This window comes from Bipolaris zeicola (genome assembly GCF_000523435.1).
Source record: "Bipolaris zeicola 26-R-13 unplaced genomic scaffold scaffold_69, whole genome shotgun sequence".
Lineage (NCBI taxonomy): Eukaryota > Fungi > Ascomycota > Dothideomycetes > Pleosporales > Pleosporaceae > Bipolaris > Bipolaris zeicola.
This window is the reverse complement of record NW_006912118.1, coordinates 35,212-57,601: the sequence shown is the minus strand read 5'-3', so window position 1 is coordinate 57,601 and position 22,390 is coordinate 35,212. Positions and strand designations below refer to the sequence as shown.

The following is a 22,390-nucleotide window of genomic DNA, read 5'->3' as shown; positions in this document are numbered from 1 at the left end:
AAACTACGTAGATTAATGGATGTTTTGTGCACTGCACATGATGCTACCTATGCAAAAAAAAAATCCGCTTGTCAAAGAAAACCTTTGCAGCTTTGTTGGGAAAAGTGTTATGCCACGTCTGTTTCTGTTTCTATCAAACATGTTTCCATTCCATTTTTTCCCTTTTCGTTGATCTCCACTCTCTCCCCGTTTAGGAGTACAGAACGTGCAGAAACCACATCATTAACACCGGTCATGCCGAACTTACTGGCTCTTAACGTATTTGTGTGTTTGTGGATTCATCACCACTACGCTGTTGCTTCACAGGCACATTACAGGTGTTCCTGCATGCACATATGTGTAGGTTGAAAACGCATCCCTAACCCCCCAATAAAATCCGCCAACAAACTCCCATTCATCTTTTCTGCTGCCCAACCATCACCACCACCATGAGAATAATCAAGCCCTCCCCTCCCCCCCCCCAAAAAAAAGCCTAAAAAATCAAGTGGTTTCATACGTCCACCTGTTTTCTCCCCCACCCCCACTTTACATCTTGATTGGACGCTGAGCTACATGACGGGGGGGGACCGAAGCGAGAAGACGACTTGTCCATTTCTAACTCGCTGGTTTTATTCGCAACTTCGCTTGAGGCCTTTATTGAGGCTTTTTTTGACACTCTGGCTGGAAAGTAGAGGGCAATTACATGTCAACACGAATGGGTTTCCCGAACTAGCTAAGTGCGAGAAACTTGGTTTACGACTACATAGAGTGGGGAATGGGGGGGGGGAGTGTTGGCAAGTGCTGCTTGTGTTGAGGAGAAGAAAGAGTGGGGGGTGAGGGAAGTGCAACGTTCAGAGATCGGTGTAGAGGGATGGATGGGAAAGAGAGTTTGAATGGGGGTGGGGAATGCTGATTGTCATGCGGTTTTTTTTGTGTGTAGTATGGCCCCCGGTTTTTTTCTCGGATTGAAGGTAGCGGGGAGGCTGAGCGGGAGGATACGGGAGGAGCAAGAGAAAAATGGCATGATTGAGTACATCAGCAATGGTTAGGTGGGGAGGGGATGATTTGCATGTAGTTCAGACGGGACGGGAAAAAAAGAAGGCGATGCTACATTGCCATTGTTCCATTATAGAGTGGCAATGGGGGTAAACACACATGCAACATGTACGGTTGGGTGGTGGGGGCTAGTAACCCTTTTTTTCTCTCTCTCTCTTTACTTTTTGGGTGGGATTGAAAGAACGGTTCGTTGGCTTCTAGCTCTTGTCGCCGTCCCGCTGGTTCAATACGTGCTTGACGGCGGTACCGACCTGCTCGAAGACGGCGGGCATGCAGGCAATCATGCCCCAATTGCGCTCACCTTTGATCTTGCGGCCGGCAGAAAAGTCAATCTGCTCGCCGCGGAAGTCACTAATGATACCGCCGGCCTCCTGGAAGAGCAAGTGGCCGCCGGCGTGGTCCCAGATGCAAGTGAAGCGGTCGAGCGTCTTTGGGATGCGCACCATGACGTCTGTTGCGCCGAGGGTGAGAGCCACGTATTTCATCTGCTGGGACCATAGCACGGTGCCTGGCCAGCTTGCACCGAGGGCAGTGGCAACGGCTTCGTGTTCCGTCTGCGAGAGCGACGTCTTGCCAATCGTGGCCTCGACAAAGTTTAGGTCAGAGGTCTGCTTGGGTGGTAGCGTAGTCAGGTCCACGTGTCGGGCGTGGGCTCCAGGACCGCTGACTTCCATGGTACGCAAAAACGTGCCTTGACCCTTGACGGCCGAAAGGACCACGCCATAGCCGTCGCTGTCGACGTCGTCTTCGCTGATGCGTATCGAGCCCAGCGTGCCTTGCAGGGGAAAGGCGAGGTTCGGACACGCAATCACGCCCACTTGCTGTACGCCATCAACAAGCAAACACAGACAAACGGCGTACTGCTGGCCCCGCATAAACGTTGCGGTGCCATCGACGGGATCCATGACCCAGACACGTCCAGATCCCGTGACTTGGCCGTTGCCGCCCCGGTCAATCAGATCGAACATGTCCTCCTTGGATGCGGGAAACGCTAGCACTGGGTCTTCCTTCAAGTCGTGCGCAGCAGCAGCAGTGCTTGCAGTTGCCTTCTCATCTTTGCCGTTTGCATCCAGACGCGCATCAGCCTCCTCTTTTGCCTGTTGCACAAGCTGCCATACCCGGTCAGCCAGGGCCTCGTTTTGGCGCAGTGCATCTGCGCTCTCCTCGCCCAGAAAGGCGTCGTCAGGATACACGGCATGAAGTGCGGAGATGAGGAGTGCTTGTGCGGCAAAGTCTGCAATCGTGACGGGACTGTCGTCTGCTTTGGTTTCGGCAGACACGTTGTTGGAGAGGTTCCGGAGCACCGATTTGGTGAGGACGGATGCACGGTGGACGGCGCGCAGGGCGAGTCGGAGCTCTGCGGTATAGGCCATTGCGGGGGTAAATTCGCGGGGAAAATAAAATGTCCACTATGTGATACGTATTGCAAAATTGCTACTATCAGCGGTGTTTAGACAATGGTTTCAATGGCTTTGTTCAGATGAGGTGATGGACGTGTTAGAAGCTACTTTGCAAGCGCATAGTAAGCGAGGCTGGCGTGACTTGAACATTCTGAGAAGGAAAAAAAGTCTTTTTTTGCTCAATGAAGCTCAGTCCCTACCAACAGATACAAAAGACAAATCCTACATGCTACAATGAGCAGGATACATATCAGACATGGTGTATTATATATATCCTGACCATAACGCCACCACTATTCCATTTACATTTAATACGAACAATGATTTGAGTTATCTCAAAGTCAAACAGACGGCCCGAATCTGGGCTTGATCAGGCGAGTATGGTGTATCGTAGAATGCCATTAGGACCCTGAGAAAAAATATCATTGCGGCGTATCTCCGATTCTACCCGCAGGACCCTCTCGTCGCCAACAGAGGCCGAGTGGGAAGGATAGCCGTTGAAAAGAGAACCCACTTTGAATCCACCCGCCTCAGCAAACGGGCCGATGTTTCGGGGTAGTTCCAAACCCGGGAGATGACCATCAGGGATCAAGCGAGCACAGAGAACGAGGCTGCTCAACAGCAATGCGCGCCTCAGGGTTTGCGCTCCGTGCTAGAATTGATGGTCGGAGTACACTACACCTAGAGTGAGGTGCTTCTGCCACTTATGTTACATAGCATGCACTTGGCTGCGACGAAAAGGGATTGCCTGTTGCGGGGTGCAGCGCGTATATCTATCGGGTACGGATGCCCCGGGAGTGAAGGATATTGGTGAGAATGGCGGTGTTATGTACCCAAGTGTATTATTACAGATGCTTCTGTTTCCAAAGACAAAGTGTTTGGAGTTCTATGCGCCAACTATTGGGCCAGTCGTGTCCTGCATCATCTCGCATGGCGAGCACACAAGCGACGGGCTGCGCGGAGGGTAGGGGTATGCTGTTGTTAGATGAGGCCTAGATGCTCTAGCTGCATCGCCCTGAGCCCTAATATCGGCGATGAGAGGAGAAGGTTTGAGTATTGGCTAAGTGCATCATGGATGTGGATGCATGGATATTGAAGGAGATATTTTGGGGGTGTTAGTTGTGTGGTTTGTTGGGGCTGATAGGCGTGTCAAAAGCACAGTGAATGTCCAAGGCGTGTCGCACACACGGATGCAGGCAGAAGGGCGCACATAGTGTTTGTGGAGAAGGCAATGTAGGAAACGAAGAGAGCTTTTTTGGGTCCAATAGTCGTCACTGCCTCGATTGTCACGGTGCTGAATCGCGGGCGGGCGGGACGGCAAGAGGGACAGCTAGATAAGCAGAGTTTCAAGGGGGCCAGATTAGAACAAGTGTGGATGTGGCGATAAGAGCGAATGGAGTGGTTCCTGCAGACGAGTGTAAGCGTCAACATGTTCACTTTTGTGCCGTGCGCCATCTAGGGTCCTGCAGCAACGAAGGACGTCTGCATCTGGGCAAAGAGGAGGAGCGTGGGGGCTGTCTGTGGTCGCGTATGTAGTATAGTGAGGGAGGAGTGCATGCAGGCTGCTCGTGCTCGTGTTGGATATAAGCGTGCAAGCGACTTGCAGTTGAGGGCAGGCTGGTGATTGGTGCGGAGGGGGCCATGGGGGGGCGTGAGGGCAGCTGGAACGGTTTGGTGGACGGTTGCTGGTTGCCTGGGCTGGTAGGGGCGCGGTTGTGTGGGCCGAGCGTTCTTATCTCGCTTGCCCTGGGAGGGGAGGGGAGGGGGGTGTGGCCATAGTGGATGGATGGAGGACGCTCTGGAATGGTTTGCGCAGGCCATTGACAGCGGGAGAAAAAAATATTTGAGCACGAGTTTGTGGGACGGATAGAGGCTGGCGTCGCTGAGGCCGGACGCCCGGATTGGGGGGGCTGGCCTGAGCAAGAGTCCAGATCAGTCTGCCGGGGGACGGATTGGGAGAAGAAAGGCGTGAGGCGCTCAGCAAGAGGCGAAGCGAGGCATGAGACACTTGCAGGCACATGCCTGAGGAGTTCGCAGCATTGAGGGATGGGGTTTATTGGGAGAAGAAAAAAGAGTGTTGAGGGATAGCACGAGGCGTTGCGGAGGTCAAAGGTGTGAGGGTGGTGTGTCGTGCATGGGGAGGGTGGAGATGGTCGCTGCAGGACAAGGCGAGTGGTTCTCCTACTAAGATTGGCAGACGGCATCGAGCACGTCAATGGCGACAGATAACGTCTTCAGTGTCGCAATAAGCGGCAGACATGGCTCTAGTGGGGCCAAGAAGAAGAGGCACAAGGGGGAGGGGGGAGCTTAGGCGAGCGGAAGCAGAAGGAAAGAAAAGCAAGTAGTCAATGTGTGTACAAGTATAGTAGCATGGTATAGTTTGGCAGTGTGACGGCAGCAGAGGGACATGGCGATGGGATGGATGGAGGGCAGCGATGCCCCATGACTGCTGAAACCGATAAGAGGCAGTGTGGTTGTGGAAGAGGGGCATGGAGCTTGAATAGGAAGCCTTGTTCCTAGATTTGCACATTGCAGTCATCTGGTGCGCAGGCGCAGGGCCGGGGCAGATGACTAGCACTGGTTGCGTAGTCACGCAGTGGGCGGGAGAGTGGGCAGAGTGGGCAGAGTGGGCAGAGTGGGCAGAGTGGGAGGGGAGGGGAGGAGAGGAGAGGGTGAGAGGGTGAGAGGGCAGAGCGGAGGTGTCAGCAGGCAGAGTGAGAGGGCCATGGCAGTAAGTAAACACCGCGGCCGAAGATTCTGGTGCATATCCGCACATGTATGTATGTATGTAGGTAGGTAGTAGGGTGGGTGGTGTAAGTCAATGGCATGCTAGTGGTACACTACACCCACCTCGAGATGCGCATTCACACGGCGTTTGGGCTGCACAGGGCGCGGTGGAGAGGCATGGCAACAAGTAGGACGTGGGCGTGGGTGTGGGCGTGAGGGGTGCATGCAGCGCTCGAGGCTACAGCGCTTGCGACGAAATTCAGACGTCGTTGGTTGCTTGGCTGCATATGGTCAGCCCGTGCGGAGACGACCAGGGATGGCCGAGGACCCTGTCGGCACCATCTGCTGAGAGGCGACTAGGGTCAGCCGTAGTCTGCGTGTGTGTGCGTGTGTGTGCGTGTGTGTGCGTGTGTGGATGCGTGTGGGTGCGTGTGTGGGTGCTGCCAGTGTAGTGTGCCTGAGCGCAACTTAAGTATATCCCCCATCCACTCCCTCCCGCCGCCGCTCCACACACGGACGCTTCATCCGCTCCACCTCGCTCTACTATATCTCTCCTGCCTGACCACCCTCTCTGACTCCCACTTTCACACCTGCCACCCGCTCCCTCTACACAAAACCTGTTGCCTGTCCCTCGTCCGCCCACGGCTTGACCACACCCTACCCCAGCGACTCAATTACCGTCGCCCTCTCTATATATATATAATATCAACCACCACAACCACAACCACTCCTACATCACCCGCCGCAATGGCTTCCCAAATGGAGTGCTTCAACGACTTCTGCCTCTCCTGCGACCGCCAGATTGCCGAGAACGGCGTCTACTGCTCGCAATCGTGCCGCCTCGCTGACCTCGAAAGGGCCGGCACCACCGCACAAGCACCCTCGCAACTGTCATCCTCGGCCTCATCGTCATCCTCGTCCAACAGCGGCTTCTACCTCGCCCCCGCAATCAACTTCTCGGCATACAAGGCGGCATCCACGTCGTCGCAAGCAGTCCCCTCGAGCCCCTACCACTACTACCCCACCGCAAACGGCAGCTACTTTGCACCCCCCACGGCAACCAGGCAATCACCCCAACGCAGCCTGACTCCCTCATCATCACGCTCCTCGCTAGCCTCTTCGTCATCATCACGGACTCAATCGGGCATCTCGCAACAAGCGGCCACGCAGCTCAGCAGCTACGTACGATCGTTTGACCAGACCCGAGACGTCAAGAGGAGGTACACACAGTACTAAGGCCCCTTCGCCCCCTTCTGCCAATCTCGCCATTTGCGAGGCTGGCCTCACGACATTAATGACGGCGGAGCCTTTTATCCCCCCCTTGCGTCCTTGGGCTCTCACTGCCCCTCCTCATGTTCAGTTTTGCATTGGGTCCCATGGCCTCGCCCGCCTGGGACTGGCATGGGTCCACGGAGTTCACCTGCATAAGCACCACCGCTGCTCTCCCTTTTTCCACCACCTACTAGTTCTGTAACCATTTCCTTTGTCAAGATACGTGGGTGCGCGGTGTACGATCAAAAAGTATTTATATCCATATCCCCCTTTGGTGTTTCTGGGGGGCGCAGGGCCGAGTGAGCCCCAGTGTTTTGTGTTATCTGGAGCATTTGCAGCCCCGGCGATGGGTTTGCTCGTAGTTGGGACGGCTGGATATCCTCTGTTGCGTGAGCCGACTGCGAGAGTCGTGCCTGCTTTTTCTCACTTCACCTCACCTCTACCATAGCTTAGTAGTAGCGATTCCTCAAATGGAAGCCACGACCACGGGCATAGACTCGTGGTCTTTCACACACACACACACACACACACACACACACACACACACATACACACACACATCTACACTCTTCTCCTATACAGTGATGACTAGAGCCCTGTCTACACGTGATGAGGCACTCTTCTCATCTCATCTCACCTCACCCATCCATCCATCCAGTGCATAGCCTCATACTCAGATAAGCCCAAGGCGAGACAGGTGAGACATACAGGGCGCGCAAGGCTTAGTCCCTCTGCCCTCTCCATGGACAAGGCGGTTTAAACTTTGGTAGCCGCGCAATGCCCTAGCCCACACATGGACGGTGACTGCGCAGGGTCACAATTGGGGGGGCAGCATGAGGCACGACTAGGGGCCCTGCCCGCGCGGGAGTGCCAGGCAGAGGAAGAAATTTTTTTCCCTCACAATGATCCAGAAGCCAGCCACAGCCTGGCCGCACACAACGGGCATCAATCAGCAAGTGAGGGCGCGGTGGCGAGAGTTGGACAGCAGGGAGGGTGGGATGTTGTTGAGAGGGGTTTCCCAACGAGCAGGGCAGCATCCACTCTTGCGCCGTGTCCCCTCCCCTGGGAAGGGCGAAGGAGTTGGCCATGTTCCCTACTCGTCGCCTGTGTCCTGACTCGCCCGTCAACGCCCCTGTTATTGGCCCATGCGCCCGATGGGGTGGGGCGCCTCGTAGCTTGGCTTCTCCGCACTTTGGTGAACGGCCCGTCCATCGTCATGGGCACCGCCGACAGCCCTCAGTCCGCCACTCACCATGCCTGCGAGCAAAAAAGCAATCGTCCCACCCTCCGTCATGCCGCCTTTCTCACCTTGGAGGGGGGAAATGTCGCCATTGCGCGACATTGCCAGCGTCATCCCAGTCGCCCAATCTACTACAGCCTTCCATTGCAATCGTCATCACTGTTCCATGCCTCTGTTGCAAAATTAGCACGCTACTATTACTACTACTACTACTACTACAATCAAAGGCCTCATGCCCACCCCCCACGAGGCAATTTTTTTCCTTCTTCTCCCCAGGCCGCGACGACTTTCCTTCGGTCCCCCATCCGCGCGCTGCCAGCTCACCAGGGCTCCACTTGGCAAGCGAGCCCCGGGAATCACAGTGGACCATCCGGGCCCCACGGCTCTGGAGGAGCACTCACGGCACATTCCCTTAGACGTGACTATGTAACTTATTCCCATCCTAGCGACTCCCGGTGGTTAGGTCATCGACAGAGGCGCAGGTGCGACGACTGTCAAGCGCTCGTCGTGTGACATGGCGCTAGTGCCAAATCCGATCACACCACTCACAGTCCACCTTTTTCTTGCTCGCTTGCTCTCGCCTGCCTGCTCTCCGCAAGGGCCTGGTGAACTATTCCGAGATCCGAGCACTTGGACATCGATACCCGCAACAGGTCGCCTCAAAACATTGAGCCTTGCACCGCTTGCGGCTCCCTTTCGCTTTGCGTCCGCCTCGCATGCAAGCTGCCTGCTCTCTTCGCATCTCGTCCCGTCTTGAGCTAGCCCAGGCCTGCCGCTCTCTTGCGCAGGGTTAGACTGTTCGGATGTTGAGCCCACGCAAAGACCACTTGTCGCGACGGACCGGAGAAGGCTAACACGTCCCCGACGGCAAACCCGAGCACACAGGGCGTGTTGAGCCTCTTCCAGACTCTCAGGAGCCAAAGGCACGCTACCAGGCCGCGACACAAAAACAATTTCTCCTTCTTCAACAAAAGGCTGCCTGCATCCTCGGACCCCCCCCCCCTAGTCATTGGTACCGTTTGCCCGTTGTCTGCTCGTCAGTTTCCGATATTCGGCCCGGAAAAGTGAGTCACTAGTATGCTCGATGCTGTACGAACGGCTGGCCGATCGTCTCGCCCTCCGCATCGCCCTGTGTTTATTGATCCAAGCGATTTGCAATTCCTTCTCCACCCACACACGCACGCAAAAGATACATGCACAATAAAGTCGCCAATTGCGTCCGAGCGGAGGCCTTGCATGCGTCCGGTTCCTGTCAGTACGCTGATCACCCACAATCATGGGGACGCCCATCGCCTAGCCGAACGATAGGTTGAACTCAACCGCATGGAGCGTGGCTAGGTGCAGGCGCAAACGTCCAGTTGCTTACATGTGCGCAACCTGTTCGTCTCAAAGGGGCGCATCAGTCTTGGTGACTGTGCTTAGAAACCATACGATGATCACGTTTGCCTCATGCAAGGAACCCGCACGGCAAGCACAAGCGTCAAGCGTCAAGCGTCATCGCGATTTACAATGCCAATATGCACTGGAGCGATCATTTAAAATCATCTAACCTATCGCGTCTCCTCGCCTATCGCGCTGGCTTCGTCCTATGAACTTTGTTGTTTCACCCTCACGCACAAACCCCACTTTTACCCAGCCATGTACACTACCTACACACTTCGCCCATCACTCTAGTTTATGCCTCGTTTCTGATAAACAGGCACTTTGGCAGACTCCGTCCCTCATGGCCAAGTTACAACAAATGCCGGTCTTGGGCGACAAGCAAAATGCTTGTGCTAGCCGTGTCACAAGGAGTGCGAGATAAGACAGCTGCTGACTCGAGATTAGGAATTGTAGAAGCGCATGATTACATCACGAGTAATTTCCAATAGCAATCCAATCGGCCTCTCCGCCAATGTTCTTGACTCGCTTGAAGACTTCCCAATGTAGAGGTTCGCTGCAGGGCTACACGGCACGCGCCGTCCACGATCGGATCGCCAGATCTCTGTCGTTTGCATGTAACCCAATGCGTTCCGTGCAACTGGCAGTCACGGCACATTGCGCACGCCTCGTTCCCAAAGCATCACTCGCGCTAGCCAAGGCAGATTCCAATACCTTTTGGCTTCACACCATCGCCGTCTCTAGTGCATTCGTCTTCTGAACAGCGCCATCGAAAAGTACCGGAGCTAAGGTAATCCACGTGAACACTGAGAAACGCAAACAGGTTGTATATGCACTGCCACCCGTATACATAACCTTTTTGGCGACAAGGCGACTGTGTCTACAACATATGTTCCTTGTTCTTTGCGCCTCAATCCTGAGCCAAAAGCCCAAACTGTTGTCTTGGGCAGCCACACACACAGTGTCCCACAGCGAATCGTCACTGTCCGAAATACCACCGCTGCAGCCAAACAGAAACAGTAGTGACATGTTTTGCCAACCTTTTTATTCTATTTTGCCGCGTCAAACGCACAGCGGCTGTAATGCAAGTAAGGAAAGAGTTGCCAGTCAACGGCTTTTGTTATTTTATCCACCCGGAACATTATGCCGCACGAGGCAATTTCTCCTACAGTACACCCTACACGTTATCATGATGTAAGTATTGGGCAGCAGAGAAATTATTCCATTGGGCGGGGATTTTCTTAATTTCCCTCTATCCCTTGGCTATTCCGCTAGCAACGTCCGGTGACTTTGTTGTCTACTACATTACTCTTCCACTTTTTTTTTGATCCTTCTGACCGGACGGCCAACAATCCTTTTCTGGTTTCTCTCTGTGTACTTGTCATCCCGTTTCTGGATCCACGTCGTGAAGTCATTGTGGAGCTATGTTTATCTGACTCACGGTGTGGCGAAAAAAAACTTACCTTGAAACGAAGTTTCTAAAGGATGCAAGAGATGCAGGGTTACTTTGACTTTTGGGGGTGGTGTAGTGGAGGGATAATACGAGTACGGGAGAGATGTGACATCGGAGTGTACTGAAGACATGGTCATCGCGCGCGAATCGCGGCGAGGCTGGGAAAGAGTGGAAACGGAGTGTACCGAAGACCTGCCTTCGCGCGAGGCGCGGGTGGAAGGTCAATATCAAAGGAGAAATGAGTATCTAGGTAGGTGAGGTGTAAAAGGTCATTGCTGTAGTTTACTCGGTAGTTGACATGGATTTCTCGCCATGTATGCGTGGGCGGTAGAAGTCCTGTGCACTAGTTTTCTCACAGATACAAGGGCCTTTGCCCATACAGTGTTGGTCATTCAGAGAAAAAAAAGAGATGCATGAGGAGTAACATTATCAGTACTAATAGTAGAGCTCAAACAGCGTCTTTAAGGTTTGTGATTTCTTACCCTCTGGTTTCTCCCTAAAATCGAGATAATAACCTCAGTTATTTTCCTACTGTTCCCGTCCAAAAAAATCCATGTTCAGTCTCTCTCTGTCTTCCCAACATGAACCTCTTGCAAAGTTCAGTACCAAGGAATTTATTTTTTCTTCCGTGCATTTTTTTTCTCTCCCTTGGCAATGTTTACTCGCAACTCTTCGCGACGATGAAAGTTAATGCATTTAAAAAATCAAGACTACCAGCCCATCAAGACATCCGTTCCCTTGCATTTTTGACTCCAACATACAGCATTCTTTATTTTTTCAAATTTCAAAATAACCTTAAATTCGAGCTCAAAAAAAAACAAAGATCAACTACTATACAAAAAACGCATAAGGTACTCTCAATCGAGCTACCTAGATAAAAACAAAAGACAAAAAACAAAAAATCCTTTACAAACGCCAATACGGCAACGCAGCCCATATAAGCCTCTTCCTAGTTGAGCATGGGAAGACAAAGATAGAGGTAAAGAGATGTAAGTAAAAAAAAAAGAACCCGAAAACCGCCCCAAATCAAGGTCTGGGAACCACATCCAAAGAACATATGTATATATAAACAGGTCGAAGAAAAGGAGCAAGATGAAGTCGTCGAAAAAAAAAGGTGAATATCCAAAAGAAAAAAAAAACACAAGGCAGAAATCCAGCCTTTTGCCAATTCCAACCCACCTCCCCGATCAGAAAATCACCCTCCCAAGACAAGAAAAAAAAAGAATCAAGAACTACCACCACCCATCAACTTCCTCCTCTGCCTCTCCGCCCACTCCCTACTCGCAATCCTGCCCCTCTCCGCCGCCTCAGCCCTCGCCCTTTTCGCAGCCTCTTCCTTCTCCCTCCTCTCCCTCTCTCTCGCCTCCTTCTCCACACGATCACGATTGAAAACTTCTTTGCCCTTGAGTTTCAGTTGAATCGCATCTGCGGGCGTGACTACGGCTTTGGGGACGAGAATGCTATTGCGGTTGGAGGAGGAAGTGGATGTAGAGCGGGATTGGTGGGGCAAGGGGTGCGAGAGGGACATGCTGCTTCGTTTGCTGGCGAGGGACGTAGAACGTTGTTGTTGTTGGAGAGGAGGAGATGGAGGTGGACCGATTGTTACACCTGGGGCTTCGGCGGGGGAAGGGCGCATGGGGATGGTGACGGGTTTGCGGGATACAACTGGTGCGGGACGGGGTTTTTGTGCTGCTGCTTCTTTTTTTGCTGCTTCTGCTTCTTCCATGCGTTTGAGCCGCTCTTCTTTTTTAAGGCGAAGTTTTTCGGCGATGGCAGAGCCGGGGAGCTCGAATTTGGGCTTGGTGGGCGCTTTTGTGGATTTTGCGAGGGGCGCCATGGTGATGCTGGTTGGGCGTTGTTTTGGTGCGGGTTGCTCTTCTTCTCTCTTCTGACGCTCTTCTTTTTGTGCTTTTAGCTTCTCGGCGATTTTCTCGCCCGGCAGTTGAAAGGCGGGCTTTGTGAGTGGTTTGTTTGATTTTGGTGGAAGGGGCATGCTGATCGGCCGTGCCTTTGGTGCTATGCCTTCTGCTTCTCGCTTTAGTCGCTCCTCTTTTTGCGCCTTCAGTTTTGCAACCACGTCATTGCTTGAAAGCTGGAATGTTGACTTGGTAGGAGCGCGTCCCTTTGGTGGCGGCGCAGGAGTAGGAAACGATACGCTGATCGGTCGCCGTTTTGCAGCGAGATAATCTGTCGTCGGCGCGGAGGCTGTCTTGACTTCCTTGCTAGTTGCAGTGCGAACACTGGTTGTGCGAGTTAATGAAGACTTGACCGGCTTCATACTCTTCGGCGCAGCAGAACTGGGGGCTCTGGATAGCTTTGTAGCTGTAGTCGACGATGCGTACATCGACTTTGGGCGTGTGCCTGTCGTGCTAGTAGTCTTGGAGGCCTTTGCTCTTTCGGGCGATGTCTCCTCGTTCAACCGATCGATTCTGGCTACTGAGGTGACGTTCTCCAGAGCCTCCTCAAGCGCATCGATTGCTTCAAAAGACTCCTCGAGACGCATGGGAGATTTGGAGAGGCTACGCGACGTCCGTCGACTTGAAGCCTGGCTCCTGAGAGTGGCCATGATATCTTCATTGGACTTTTGGGTTGCAAGTGACTTTGGCTCTGTTTCTGGACTGACTTCGACAGAAGGTACGGGAATGTCAGCTGTTGCTTCGGGGATTTGAGGCTCAGTCTGAGGCTCTTCCACCTGTGGCACATCTAGCGAGGCCTCTTGGGATATTTCACGTTCTGCTACGGACTCGACTACAGCCTCGTCTTGAACCTTGTCAACAACAGTTTCTGGCTCTGCAACCGTCTCTTCCTTTACATCTTCACTTTGAGTTTCTGGTGCTTTTGGATCTTCAATCTGCTCTGATATTTGAGGGGCTTCTTCCGCGGCTTTGGGTACATGTGCTGTTGACTCTGGAACTTGAGTTTCTGGTTCCTGAACTGCAGAAGCGGCATGTTGCGCTTTCTTCATTTCCTCTTCCTGCATTGCCAATTGGCGGCGAGTCAGGCGTACGGGTTTAGTTGGGGTCACTGGTCGTTGGACCTGGGTAGAGACCTCTGCAACTTCAGAAGGATTCGCTGACGAGTCGACGCCAGAGGCCGAAGCCAATGCAGGCTCATCCTGAACTTGCGCGAGTGATTGCGACTCTGTGGTACCATCTTCAGCGCTTGCGGGCGCCTCGACGGGCTCAGACGCTGTTTGCGCGTCTTCAGGTGTAGCTTCGACTTGCTCCTCCTCTTCGTCCTCAGCTGCTTTGGCCTTTTTCCCTTTCTTTGCGCGGCCCTTTGCCTTGGTCTTCTTCGCAGGAGTCTTTGCAGGCAGCAGCTCTTCGTCGTCGCGGGGTTGCTCGGCTGATGCATTGGACGTTATTTCGTTCAACGGTGCGCGCTCGGTCGCGTCGGTAGCCTCATCATGGCCCTGTTGGGCGCGCGCACGAGTCACACGCATCGTCAATGGCCAATTGGGTCCAATGGGTGTTGTGTAGGTATGTATGTATATCCAAGTGTGTCTGCAGCGATGAAATGCTCGCAGTGTTGATGCTGCACAAGGGTGGAGCCGGCTGACAACAAATATCCCGGCTGAGTAAGGCGTGGAAGCACGCGCCAGTGGTTCTGCACGTGACCGCGATTGTTCACCCCTACACGCGACTGCGCCCGACACGCGGCACCCCACGATTCATAGCGCTATGTCCGGGACCAGGGGGACATCCGTGCGTAGGGCCTTCTCGGTGAACGTTTGGTTTTTTTTTAGAGGCAATACTTGAAGGAAAGGCCCCCTGATGGTCAATTGCACCGCCAGATTTCCTCAAAGCACCTGTCAGCGACATTAATCTTCGTGTCTGACTCGTCTGTACCACCGAGCAGCACGCGAACCGGCCGCATCTTTACCCCAATCGACCACTTTTCGCGTTCTCCCCTTCTGCGCTCCTCACAGCGCAGGTCTCCGAGTACCGGATGTTTGCAGCCCCGCGCTTGCGTCTCCTTGCCGTGAACAGCCGTCTCCAACCCCGCCTTAGCATGTCGTCACCTCGTTTGCGGGCAACGTCCCGTCTGAACCAGGTCTCCAAGCATTTAGATCCAAAGCCCTTCCTCGAATTGAACACTCCCTTTGCTACCGAACGCACCACTCGCCTCGAAGACGAACACGGCAATCGCATAATATCCAAGGAACCAGAAGTCAAGGCACAAGTCAAGCCAGTCGAGCCAGTCGAACCCGAAGTCAAGGAGACAAAGGAAGCCACGCCGGAACCACCGAAGAACATGTCCAGCCAACCACCACACCCTGCCCTGCTCATCCCCGGGCCTATTGAGTTTGACGATGCTGTCCTCAACTCCATGAGCCATTACAGGTATGCTGCAGTTATATATCACTAAGACGCTTGACTAAGTACATCTAGCGAGTCGCATGTTGGCCAGCCCTTTGTAAACACCTTCAGCGAAGTCCTAGGAAACCTACGCAAGCTCTTCGTCTCCACCGACCCTGCCGCGCAACCCTTTGTCATCTCCGGCTCCGGTACACTCGGATGGGATCAAGTCGCCGCCAACCTGGTCGAGCCCGGCGATGAGGTTCTCGTCCTACACACTGGCTACTTTGCCGACTCGTTTGCCGACTGCTTCGAGACATATGGTGTCAAGGCCACACAACTCAAGGCGCCCATTGGCGACCGGCCACAACTCGACGAGGTCGAAGCAGCGCTGAAGGAGAAGGAGTACAAGATCCTCACTGTTACCCATGTGGATACATCAACTGGTGTGCTGAGCGAGATCAAGGCACTCAGTGAGCTCGTCCACCGAGTGAGCCCCGAGACGCTGGTCGTAGTAGACGGTGTCTGCAGTGTTGGCTCTGAAGAGATCCGCTTCGACGAATGGAAGCTCGATGCCGTTCTCACAGCCTCGCAAAAGGGTATTGGCTGCCCAGCTGGTTTGAGCATCATGATGGTGTCTGGTCGCGCAATCGAAAGGTTCAAGGCAAGAAAGACACGGCCAACTTCGTACTTTGGTTCATGGAAGAACTGGCTACCAAGTAAGCAACAATTATTCACTCGAATACTCACAGCATCATGCTAACGCGATTCTAGTCATGCAAAACTACGAAGCCAAGAAGCCATCTTACTTTGCGACTCCCTCGCCACAACTCATCCACGCCCTTGACACCGCCCTCAAGCAAATCCTCGCGAGACCCATTGAAGACTACTGGGCTGCCCACAAGGCTGCGTCACAAAAGGTCAAAAAGGCCGTTGAGGACCTGGGCCTCAAGCAATTGGCTTCTAAGCCAGAGAACCAGGCTACTGGTATGACCGCCATCTACCTTCCTGAGGGTATGACACCTCCTCAAGTGCTCCCCAACCTCCTGAAGAAGGGTGTCATCTTTGCCGGTGGTCTGCACAAGGAGATTGCGACCAAGTACATCCGATTTGGTCACATGGGTGTTAGCGTAACAGATCCCAACCGTCCAGATATCACCAAGGCTATTGAAAGCTTGAAGGAGGGTCTGTTCGAGGCTGGCTACAAGGCTTAATTCAATGTGCAGAATGATTACACATTGAAGTTTATACGTATATGAAAATTGAAAATGCCAGGATACAAATGAAGAAAACATTGTCATATTATCTACAAGCAATTCTAGTATACATTGATGATGCCTTTTTTTTCGTGACTATCTCTAGTTCCTTTTGCATATGTTTCCAACTGACAGCAAAGCACGACTCCATCTGCTGGATTCGCCTCCATCCTAGAATACCCTACTAATCCCCCCGACCCATTGAGTAATCGAGTCTATTAGCCTCATCTAAAACTGACCCACTTAGTGCTGCCTAGGAGCAAGCATCCCATATGAAAACGGACATGCTCAACCACTTTAAGCCGCAACTAGAAAGTCAAGCTATGAACACTCAATGGTAAATGTCCAGGCGTGGGAAAGTAGATCGGAAAAGACTGTGTTGAATAATGATGGCGGAAGTGGGGGAAGAAGATAGTCTATCGTTTACCCTTGAGCTGGACAGGTGAATGTACATCTCACTTTTGTTGTATACACTTTTTGAAGAGAGAGAGAGAGAGAGAGAGAGAGGGAGGGAGTCCTCTCTGATCATTGATACCTGAGAAAAACTCCCATGTTGTCTACTTTCCATCTATAATCTCGCAATATTATAATGTATCAAAACGAGCAAAGATATTAAACACCTCCTTTATGTCCGCCCACTGGCGTGTCATAGGTGTTTGCGGTTGTTGGTACGCAGTAGATTAGGTTGATGGGGAAAGAGGGTGTACGGTTTCGTTCGAAGAGGGACCAGGTGGCGGCTGTTGCTACGGTTGTTTCACTGGGGATTATTGTTGCTGTACTGAGGTTTTTTTTTCTTTGGGGATGGAGAAGAAAGAGTAGGAGTAGGAGTAGGATGATTGTGCTGTTGGGCTCGGGTAATGAGAAAGAGGGAAGTATATCTAAACCTAGTGATATGGTGTAACATACTGTTTGCTAAGATAGTGCTGTATTGTTTGTCGTGAGAACTTTCCCCTCCCCCCCTTCTTTCTCTACGTATACGAGATACCGAAATGGAATATTGAAATGAATGCTATACGGGCTGAGCGTCACCACTTCATCACTTCTCGCGGCGCATAACTAGGCACTGATAGTGAAGGAAGAGTCTAAGCGCCGGAGCTAGGTGTTATGGCGAGAATATCGCGGAAAAGCATTGCGCTGGTATTGATTGATAGCACGCCTGTTATTTAGGATATTTGGGGGAGGGGGTGTATATTCTGTCCAGATATGGTGCTGGGGAGAGGTAGATGGATGGATTTTGATACCCACGTACACATATAGTTAGCTTAGTTTCTTAGCACTGGTTTTTGAGTTTAATAAAGTCATTATGTTATGCCTAGTTGACCTCTTCTTAGTCTTGCTAGGTGTGGAGATGTCATTAGTTACGTTTGCTCTTTATCAGAGCAGCCTAACTTCATAGTCTTCTACGAGTAGTCATTCAAAGTCTGCTATGTGAGCCTTGCAAATATCTAGCGTCAATATGACATCTCTCTAAAATGCTGAAGCTGAAGACTCATATTGCTGCTTTGGCTCGCTGTTCTAGATGTGATGATCCTGTTCTCAACTCATGGTACTTGAAAGAACAGAAGGATGCTCGTGGCCGATGGCTTTGAGTGCAGTGTTTTTGACTAGTATGGAAATTCTGTGAAATATTGAGTCATCACTTTATTGAAGCAATTATATCAAGGCATGTATAGAGCCATTCAGTAGCAAGGAGTTTCTGAATACGCTGATATCAATCCCAACGCATAACAAGGGGCTTCCCAAACTGAGTGTTGTCAAAGAGAAATTAAGAGTAGCCAAAGTAGGAGATATATTGTTCTAGAAATTCCAAAGCGAAACGCCGAAAGAGAATGAAATCTTCACGTTTGGATTAAGTAACGTAAGTGTTTAGCTTGAGTGAACTCCGTGTTCAGCTCAAGCACGAGTACGACTTGTGATGATATGCAAAGTCCCCTTCCAAATACCCTACGCATGACCAACCAAACATCCCCATTTATGTTTTACGAGACCACATCTCTCTGCATCCTTCCGCCCGAGGATCGCATCGTAGCAAGGGTTTTCCGTCGAGGTGACCCAGAACCGTGTGGTTTGCATCCGTCTATTATTTTTCTCAAGACACCAAGTAAGATCCACGTATCCTACTACTTTTTCGCCACGGTCGTACGTATGTACGTATGAATCCATTTTTTCGTCTATTGGCTGTACTCGCGCTTGCAGCACCTCTGCTACGAGTTGCTGAGATATAATGTTATAATCGATTCTCGGGTCACATGTGAGCACAGCCCGATTCCAGGTATCTTTCTCATTTCTGCGCCGACTGCATATTTCGATTCGAGTCGCTTGATACAATCCTAGTCGTCTCTGAAATGTGTCAATAGTGGTTTCAAACGTGGAAGAGTAGCATACTACAAACGAGAATAAGCTCAAAATTTCGCATGTCCAAAGATTCATGATTTTGTTCGGTTCACGTACAGTGCGTAAAATAAGATGGTGGATGTGCTGGTAGTGGATATTGTTATGTTGGGTTCGACATTCGTTAAAGTTGAAAGACTTCGCGACAGTGTAGAATGGAGGACCAGGTCTCTTATTAAAGGGACCAATAGGTAACCTGATTGCTGATGTAGGCAGAACGAGTCACTACCGTCCAAGTCGATGTCTATATCATGATCCATGCACCATTTGCCGCTTACAACCCCCCTTGTATTGCGAGTCACGTCCAATGAGTAAACCGTAGAGGCTGTGCCCTTGCCATAAAGTTGTTAGCGGGGCGAATACATGTTGATATTGTGGCGTCATAGCTGAGAAGAAGGCAACCTACACCTGGCTCAGCCGTGTGACATGTGTGACAAGGCTGAATCCGTAGGGTGGCTTGTGGTCATCGATTGAGCATGAACGAGGCTTAGCTATGAGGGCGCAGTCCGCGTGCGATATCAGTCACTATTGAGCAAATATTGTTGCCTTCAACTAGGCAGTCTTGGAATCCAAGGGTCAAAGAAGGGCGCTGTGGGACGCACTTTTTGAATGATGCGGCGGGGAGATGCAAGTTAGTATGGCTGCAGGTGGGGACGGTTAGTCGCCTACGTAGCGCCGGAACACGGGTGCAATACTAGTACTCGCAGCTGACAGTCTGCAGCCACCCAATGAAACCTTCACATACACATGGACTTACATCAGGACCAAGACACTGCCATTTCCAAATTTGTTTCACCGGGATCCACAGTTGCTTGACGTTCCGAGGCAGCCCGGAAGTCAGCGCCTCGACTTGCTGTTAGGCATCACCATCACAGACAGGGACAAACAACGTCTGGTATAGAACGCCCACGGAACCTGTCATTTTCTACGTATGAGAATTATGGCCTTGTTGATAAAATGACACAGTGTCGATGAATGTTACACGAGTAGCTCGGTATGAGGTACAACGTACCTCGCGGCTTGTTGAACAGACTCAGCCTGCTTCACAAGGCAACCACATGCAGAAGAAGGCCATTCTGCAGGACCCCCAGGACTAACGATAGCTCTGCCATGGCAGGCTATATACTGTGGCTAAGATATATGGGTGCCATGGAAATCCAGCCTGTCGTCGCAGAGACCTTGATTTTTTGACATAAAACCAGAAGCATGAGTGCATCACATGACCCGCTACAGGAGTATGTCGTCGGGTACCCGAAGTTAGCTGCAAAAATGGAGAGACTCCCCGAGCTCTCTATGTTTCGCAGATTCGGTGCTCTGAACGCCCAGAACCTACTCTACATGCAAGCTGAACTTGCGTACCTAGAGAGAAAACTGCGGGAGCGCCAGCAACTTGATGCCAACGACCCGTCCGGCAAGAGATCACCCTACGCGCTGAACTGGTTCTGGCTCAAGGATTCCGAAGGCACTGATGCTGGAGAGCAGCAGGAACTCATTTTGCGAATCAGACAAGTGCTCAAAGAATACAGTATGCTTCGAAATCTCTCAAAGAATAGTGTGAGTTATACTGATACCGACAGATGATGCCCTAATCCAACAAGCATCAATCCTCCAATACCCCAAACCCGGCTCTTGGGACCTCCACCACATGCAAGACTACCTTCAAACCCCCGAAATGGGTTCCCTCGCTCTAACCGGCGACGACGCAACCATTTGGGGCTCCGTCCACGACCGCGACTCCCAAAAGCCCGATCTAATTACTCTATGTCCGCGGGAGAAGAAGGACGCGTTCTCTGCGTGGGCAGCAGAAAGCACAATCGTCAACCTCTTCCGATGCGGTTGCGCACGCTTCATGAAGCCCTCGCGTGTCCATGGAGTTGTGGGATATGAAGACAGTACGATTTACCGTATTACATACTGGATTACAAGTATCCTTGCTTCGCTGATCCCGATTGCGTCGATTGTAGTGCTGTATCTTGTTCAGTCCATGTCGGCTAGGTTGGGCATCATTGCGGGTTTTAACGTATTGGTGTCGATTTGTTTGATGGCCTTGACGGGAGCGAGGAGAGCGGATGTATTTGCTATTACTGCCGCGTAAGTCCTTTTCCTATATGTCACCGTTGATAACTCTGGTTCGTCTAACGAAAGCTCAGGTTTGCGGCTGTTCAAGTCGTTTTTGTAGGGTCAGATCAAGTCAAGGGAGATTGATGCGATTAGTAGTAGAAGAAAGGTGTAAAGTGTAGTGATGCAGACAACGTCATAAAGTGTAGTATTACTATGTAGATTGGCAGTTCAATGCAAATAATGCTACAGTCGTAGCTAAATTCAATCGCTCGCTTCCCACCTGCTCCCAGCTGAAATGCAATGCAAGAATGAAACCGGCTAAATCCAAACTCCCGCCAATGATTCTGTCCACATAACGCCATCAATATTGGTACATGCAGCGTACCGGAGGGGAATGGCTGCTGCATGGATCCACTCGTCAAGCCCGAGTTGGGTGGGGGGAGCACCTTTGGTCGCTCGCCAGGCAGCTTATTAGATGGCGCTCGCCCCCCACCATGGAGTACCCTCAGCTAGAGTCTGAGAGCAATCCCGACGCTTGATCCTCTCCCCTCTCCCTTGTTGTAGTATTCCGTAGCGTGAATGCTGTTCGGTGCTCTCAGCAACGACTGAAAGACGTATTTTCAACAGCAGCCCAGTGTAATAAAGTCGGTAACTCCTTTGATAGTTGAATAATCGACATTCGGGTATCGCTAGGTGGCTTTGGCCTCGAGTGCCTAACTAGGTCAGTACTATATTCTTGGTATAGTCACAACAGCGACATACCTTCTCCTCTTCACGCTTCCGCATATCCTCTTCTGCCTTCTTTCTGCGCTCATCTGCTTCTTGCTGCTTCTTAGTAGTCGTACTAGCTGCTGTATCGAAGTTAGCAATCAAGCGTCCACAGCGCGAGTTTTGCAAACTTACAGTCGACGCGAATGGGGACTGGACGGAATGCACCAAAGAAGCTGCGATTTGTCTGTAACAGTCCAAGATCGTTGATGGTGGTGCGCCCGATGATGAGGTCGAACGTCTGCAGATCAACGATCTTGAAGGTGCAGATTTCATAGCGTGGTCGGAAGTTCAAGCCCTTTAGGAGACGCTTTGGAACACCAGCCAGGTACCACGGGCGCTTTGGAGCGCCAATCGGGTACCATCTTCCTTGGACCTCACCCAGACATTTGATGTTGGTATTGTTCATCTGGGTGATTTGGGTATCGTCTGTGGACGGCTGCCACTCGAAGCCGATTTCCTTGAGGAACTTGGTGGTGACCAGGTTGTGCTCGCATTGTGTGTCGAACATAGCCACTCCATGGGTTGGTACAGACCAACGTTCTTCCCCCCCATTTCTCATGGTTATATCGAGCCTTCGCTCATATGTTTCTTCTTTTTTGGGGGATGTGAAGATTTGAGAGACTTTGCGAGGGATCGAAGGGGTTTTGGTCTTGGTGAAGAAGAACATGGGCCGAAGGCCCCTGAGGTTTATCATGACTCTAACCTTGTTCACAATACTCGAGGTATGTAGGAAGACGAGTAAGTTATTTGGGGATTGGTCTTGAGTGCAATATAGTATTCGGACAAACTACTAGATTCAGGTGTGGCAATCACTTAAATAATACCCCCAAAATGTGTCAAAGGACGGAGAAGAGGCAAAGAGGCGAGAATCACGACAGCCGTAGCTTCCGGGAATATTAGTCTAGTATAGCAATGTCTGAGAGGTAGGCTGTGTCAAAAACTTCAATGAGGCTTGAAGGGCAGATCAGGTTGCCTACTATCTGTGCAACGACGCCGTTAGCGGGATATCTGCACCAGGCATACTAGCGGACTGCGATCGTATGGCCCTAACCTTGTCACTGTGGAGTAAAGCTGGTGTTACACAACACTTTCTGTGTATAATGATT

The 22,390-nt window shown here is 51.6% G+C and overlaps 10 protein-coding genes across 10 annotated transcripts; 3 read left to right on the top strand and 7 right to left on the bottom strand.

Moving 5' to 3' along the window:
- Window positions 1-1,232: 1,232 nt before the first annotated feature.
- COCCADRAFT_95501 (uncharacterized protein) lies at window positions 1,233-2,408 on the bottom strand (the record flags this gene model as incomplete). Its single annotated transcript, XM_007713882.1, has 1 exon — window positions 1,233-2,408. The coding sequence occupies one exon, from the start codon at window positions 2,406-2,408 to the stop codon at window positions 1,233-1,235; it is 1,176 nt and encodes a 391-aa protein (XP_007712072.1).
- A 1,482-nt stretch (window positions 2,409-3,890) lies between these two features.
- COCCADRAFT_95597 (uncharacterized protein) lies at window positions 3,891-4,256 on the bottom strand (the record flags this gene model as incomplete). The annotated part of the gene is made up of 1 exon (XM_007713881.1): window positions 3,891-4,256. The coding sequence occupies one exon, from the start codon at window positions 4,254-4,256 to the stop codon at window positions 3,891-3,893; it is 366 nt and encodes a 121-aa protein (XP_007712071.1).
- A 1,653-nt stretch (window positions 4,257-5,909) lies between these two features.
- Window positions 5,910-6,398, top strand: COCCADRAFT_95506 (uncharacterized protein; the record flags this gene model as incomplete). Its single annotated transcript, XM_007713880.1, has 1 exon — window positions 5,910-6,398. The coding sequence occupies one exon, from the start codon at window positions 5,910-5,912 to the stop codon at window positions 6,396-6,398; it is 489 nt and encodes a 162-aa protein (XP_007712070.1).
- A 3,220-nt stretch (window positions 6,399-9,618) lies between these two features.
- Window positions 9,619-10,083, bottom strand: COCCADRAFT_36573 (uncharacterized protein; the record flags this gene model as incomplete). Its single annotated transcript, XM_007713879.1, has 2 exons — window positions 9,619-9,775; window positions 9,905-10,083. The coding sequence occupies 2 exons, from the start codon at window positions 10,081-10,083 to the stop codon at window positions 9,619-9,621; spliced, it is 336 nt and encodes a 111-aa protein (XP_007712069.1).
- A 1,649-nt stretch (window positions 10,084-11,732) lies between these two features.
- Window positions 11,733-13,949, bottom strand: COCCADRAFT_95574 (uncharacterized protein; the record flags this gene model as incomplete). Its single annotated transcript, XM_007713878.1, has 2 exons — window positions 11,733-11,967; window positions 12,034-13,949. The coding sequence occupies 2 exons, from the start codon at window positions 13,947-13,949 to the stop codon at window positions 11,733-11,735; spliced, it is 2,151 nt and encodes a 716-aa protein (XP_007712068.1).
- Window positions 13,950-14,518: 569 nt separating this feature from the next.
- On the top strand, window positions 14,519-16,019 carry COCCADRAFT_4842 (uncharacterized protein; the record flags this gene model as incomplete). The annotated part of the gene is made up of 3 exons (XM_007713851.1): window positions 14,519-14,850; window positions 14,899-15,524; window positions 15,580-16,019. The coding sequence occupies 3 exons, from the start codon at window positions 14,519-14,521 to the stop codon at window positions 16,017-16,019; spliced, it is 1,398 nt and encodes a 465-aa protein (XP_007712041.1).
- Window positions 16,020-18,005: 1,986 nt separating this feature from the next.
- Window positions 18,006-18,491, bottom strand: COCCADRAFT_95614 (uncharacterized protein; the record flags this gene model as incomplete). The annotated part of the gene is made up of 2 exons (XM_007713877.1): window positions 18,006-18,401; window positions 18,447-18,491. 2 exons carry the CDS (start codon window positions 18,489-18,491, stop codon window positions 18,006-18,008), a joined length of 441 nt encoding a protein of 146 aa, XP_007712067.1.
- Window positions 18,492-19,658: 1,167 nt separating this feature from the next.
- COCCADRAFT_95548 (uncharacterized protein) lies at window positions 19,659-20,547 on the top strand (the record flags this gene model as incomplete). The annotated part of the gene is made up of 2 exons (XM_007713876.1): window positions 19,659-19,977; window positions 20,051-20,547. 2 exons carry the CDS (start codon window positions 19,659-19,661, stop codon window positions 20,545-20,547), a joined length of 816 nt encoding a protein of 271 aa, XP_007712066.1.
- Window positions 20,548-20,662: 115 nt separating this feature from the next.
- On the bottom strand, window positions 20,663-20,920 carry COCCADRAFT_95592 (uncharacterized protein; the record flags this gene model as incomplete). Its single annotated transcript, XM_007713875.1, has 1 exon — window positions 20,663-20,920. The coding sequence occupies one exon, from the start codon at window positions 20,918-20,920 to the stop codon at window positions 20,663-20,665; it is 258 nt and encodes an 85-aa protein (XP_007712065.1).
- Window positions 20,921-21,230: 310 nt separating this feature from the next.
- Window positions 21,231-21,951, bottom strand: COCCADRAFT_95504 (uncharacterized protein; the record flags this gene model as incomplete). The annotated part of the gene is made up of 2 exons (XM_007713874.1): window positions 21,231-21,364; window positions 21,417-21,951. 2 exons carry the CDS (start codon window positions 21,949-21,951, stop codon window positions 21,231-21,233), a joined length of 669 nt encoding a protein of 222 aa, XP_007712064.1.
- Window positions 21,952-22,390: the final 439 nt, after the last annotated feature.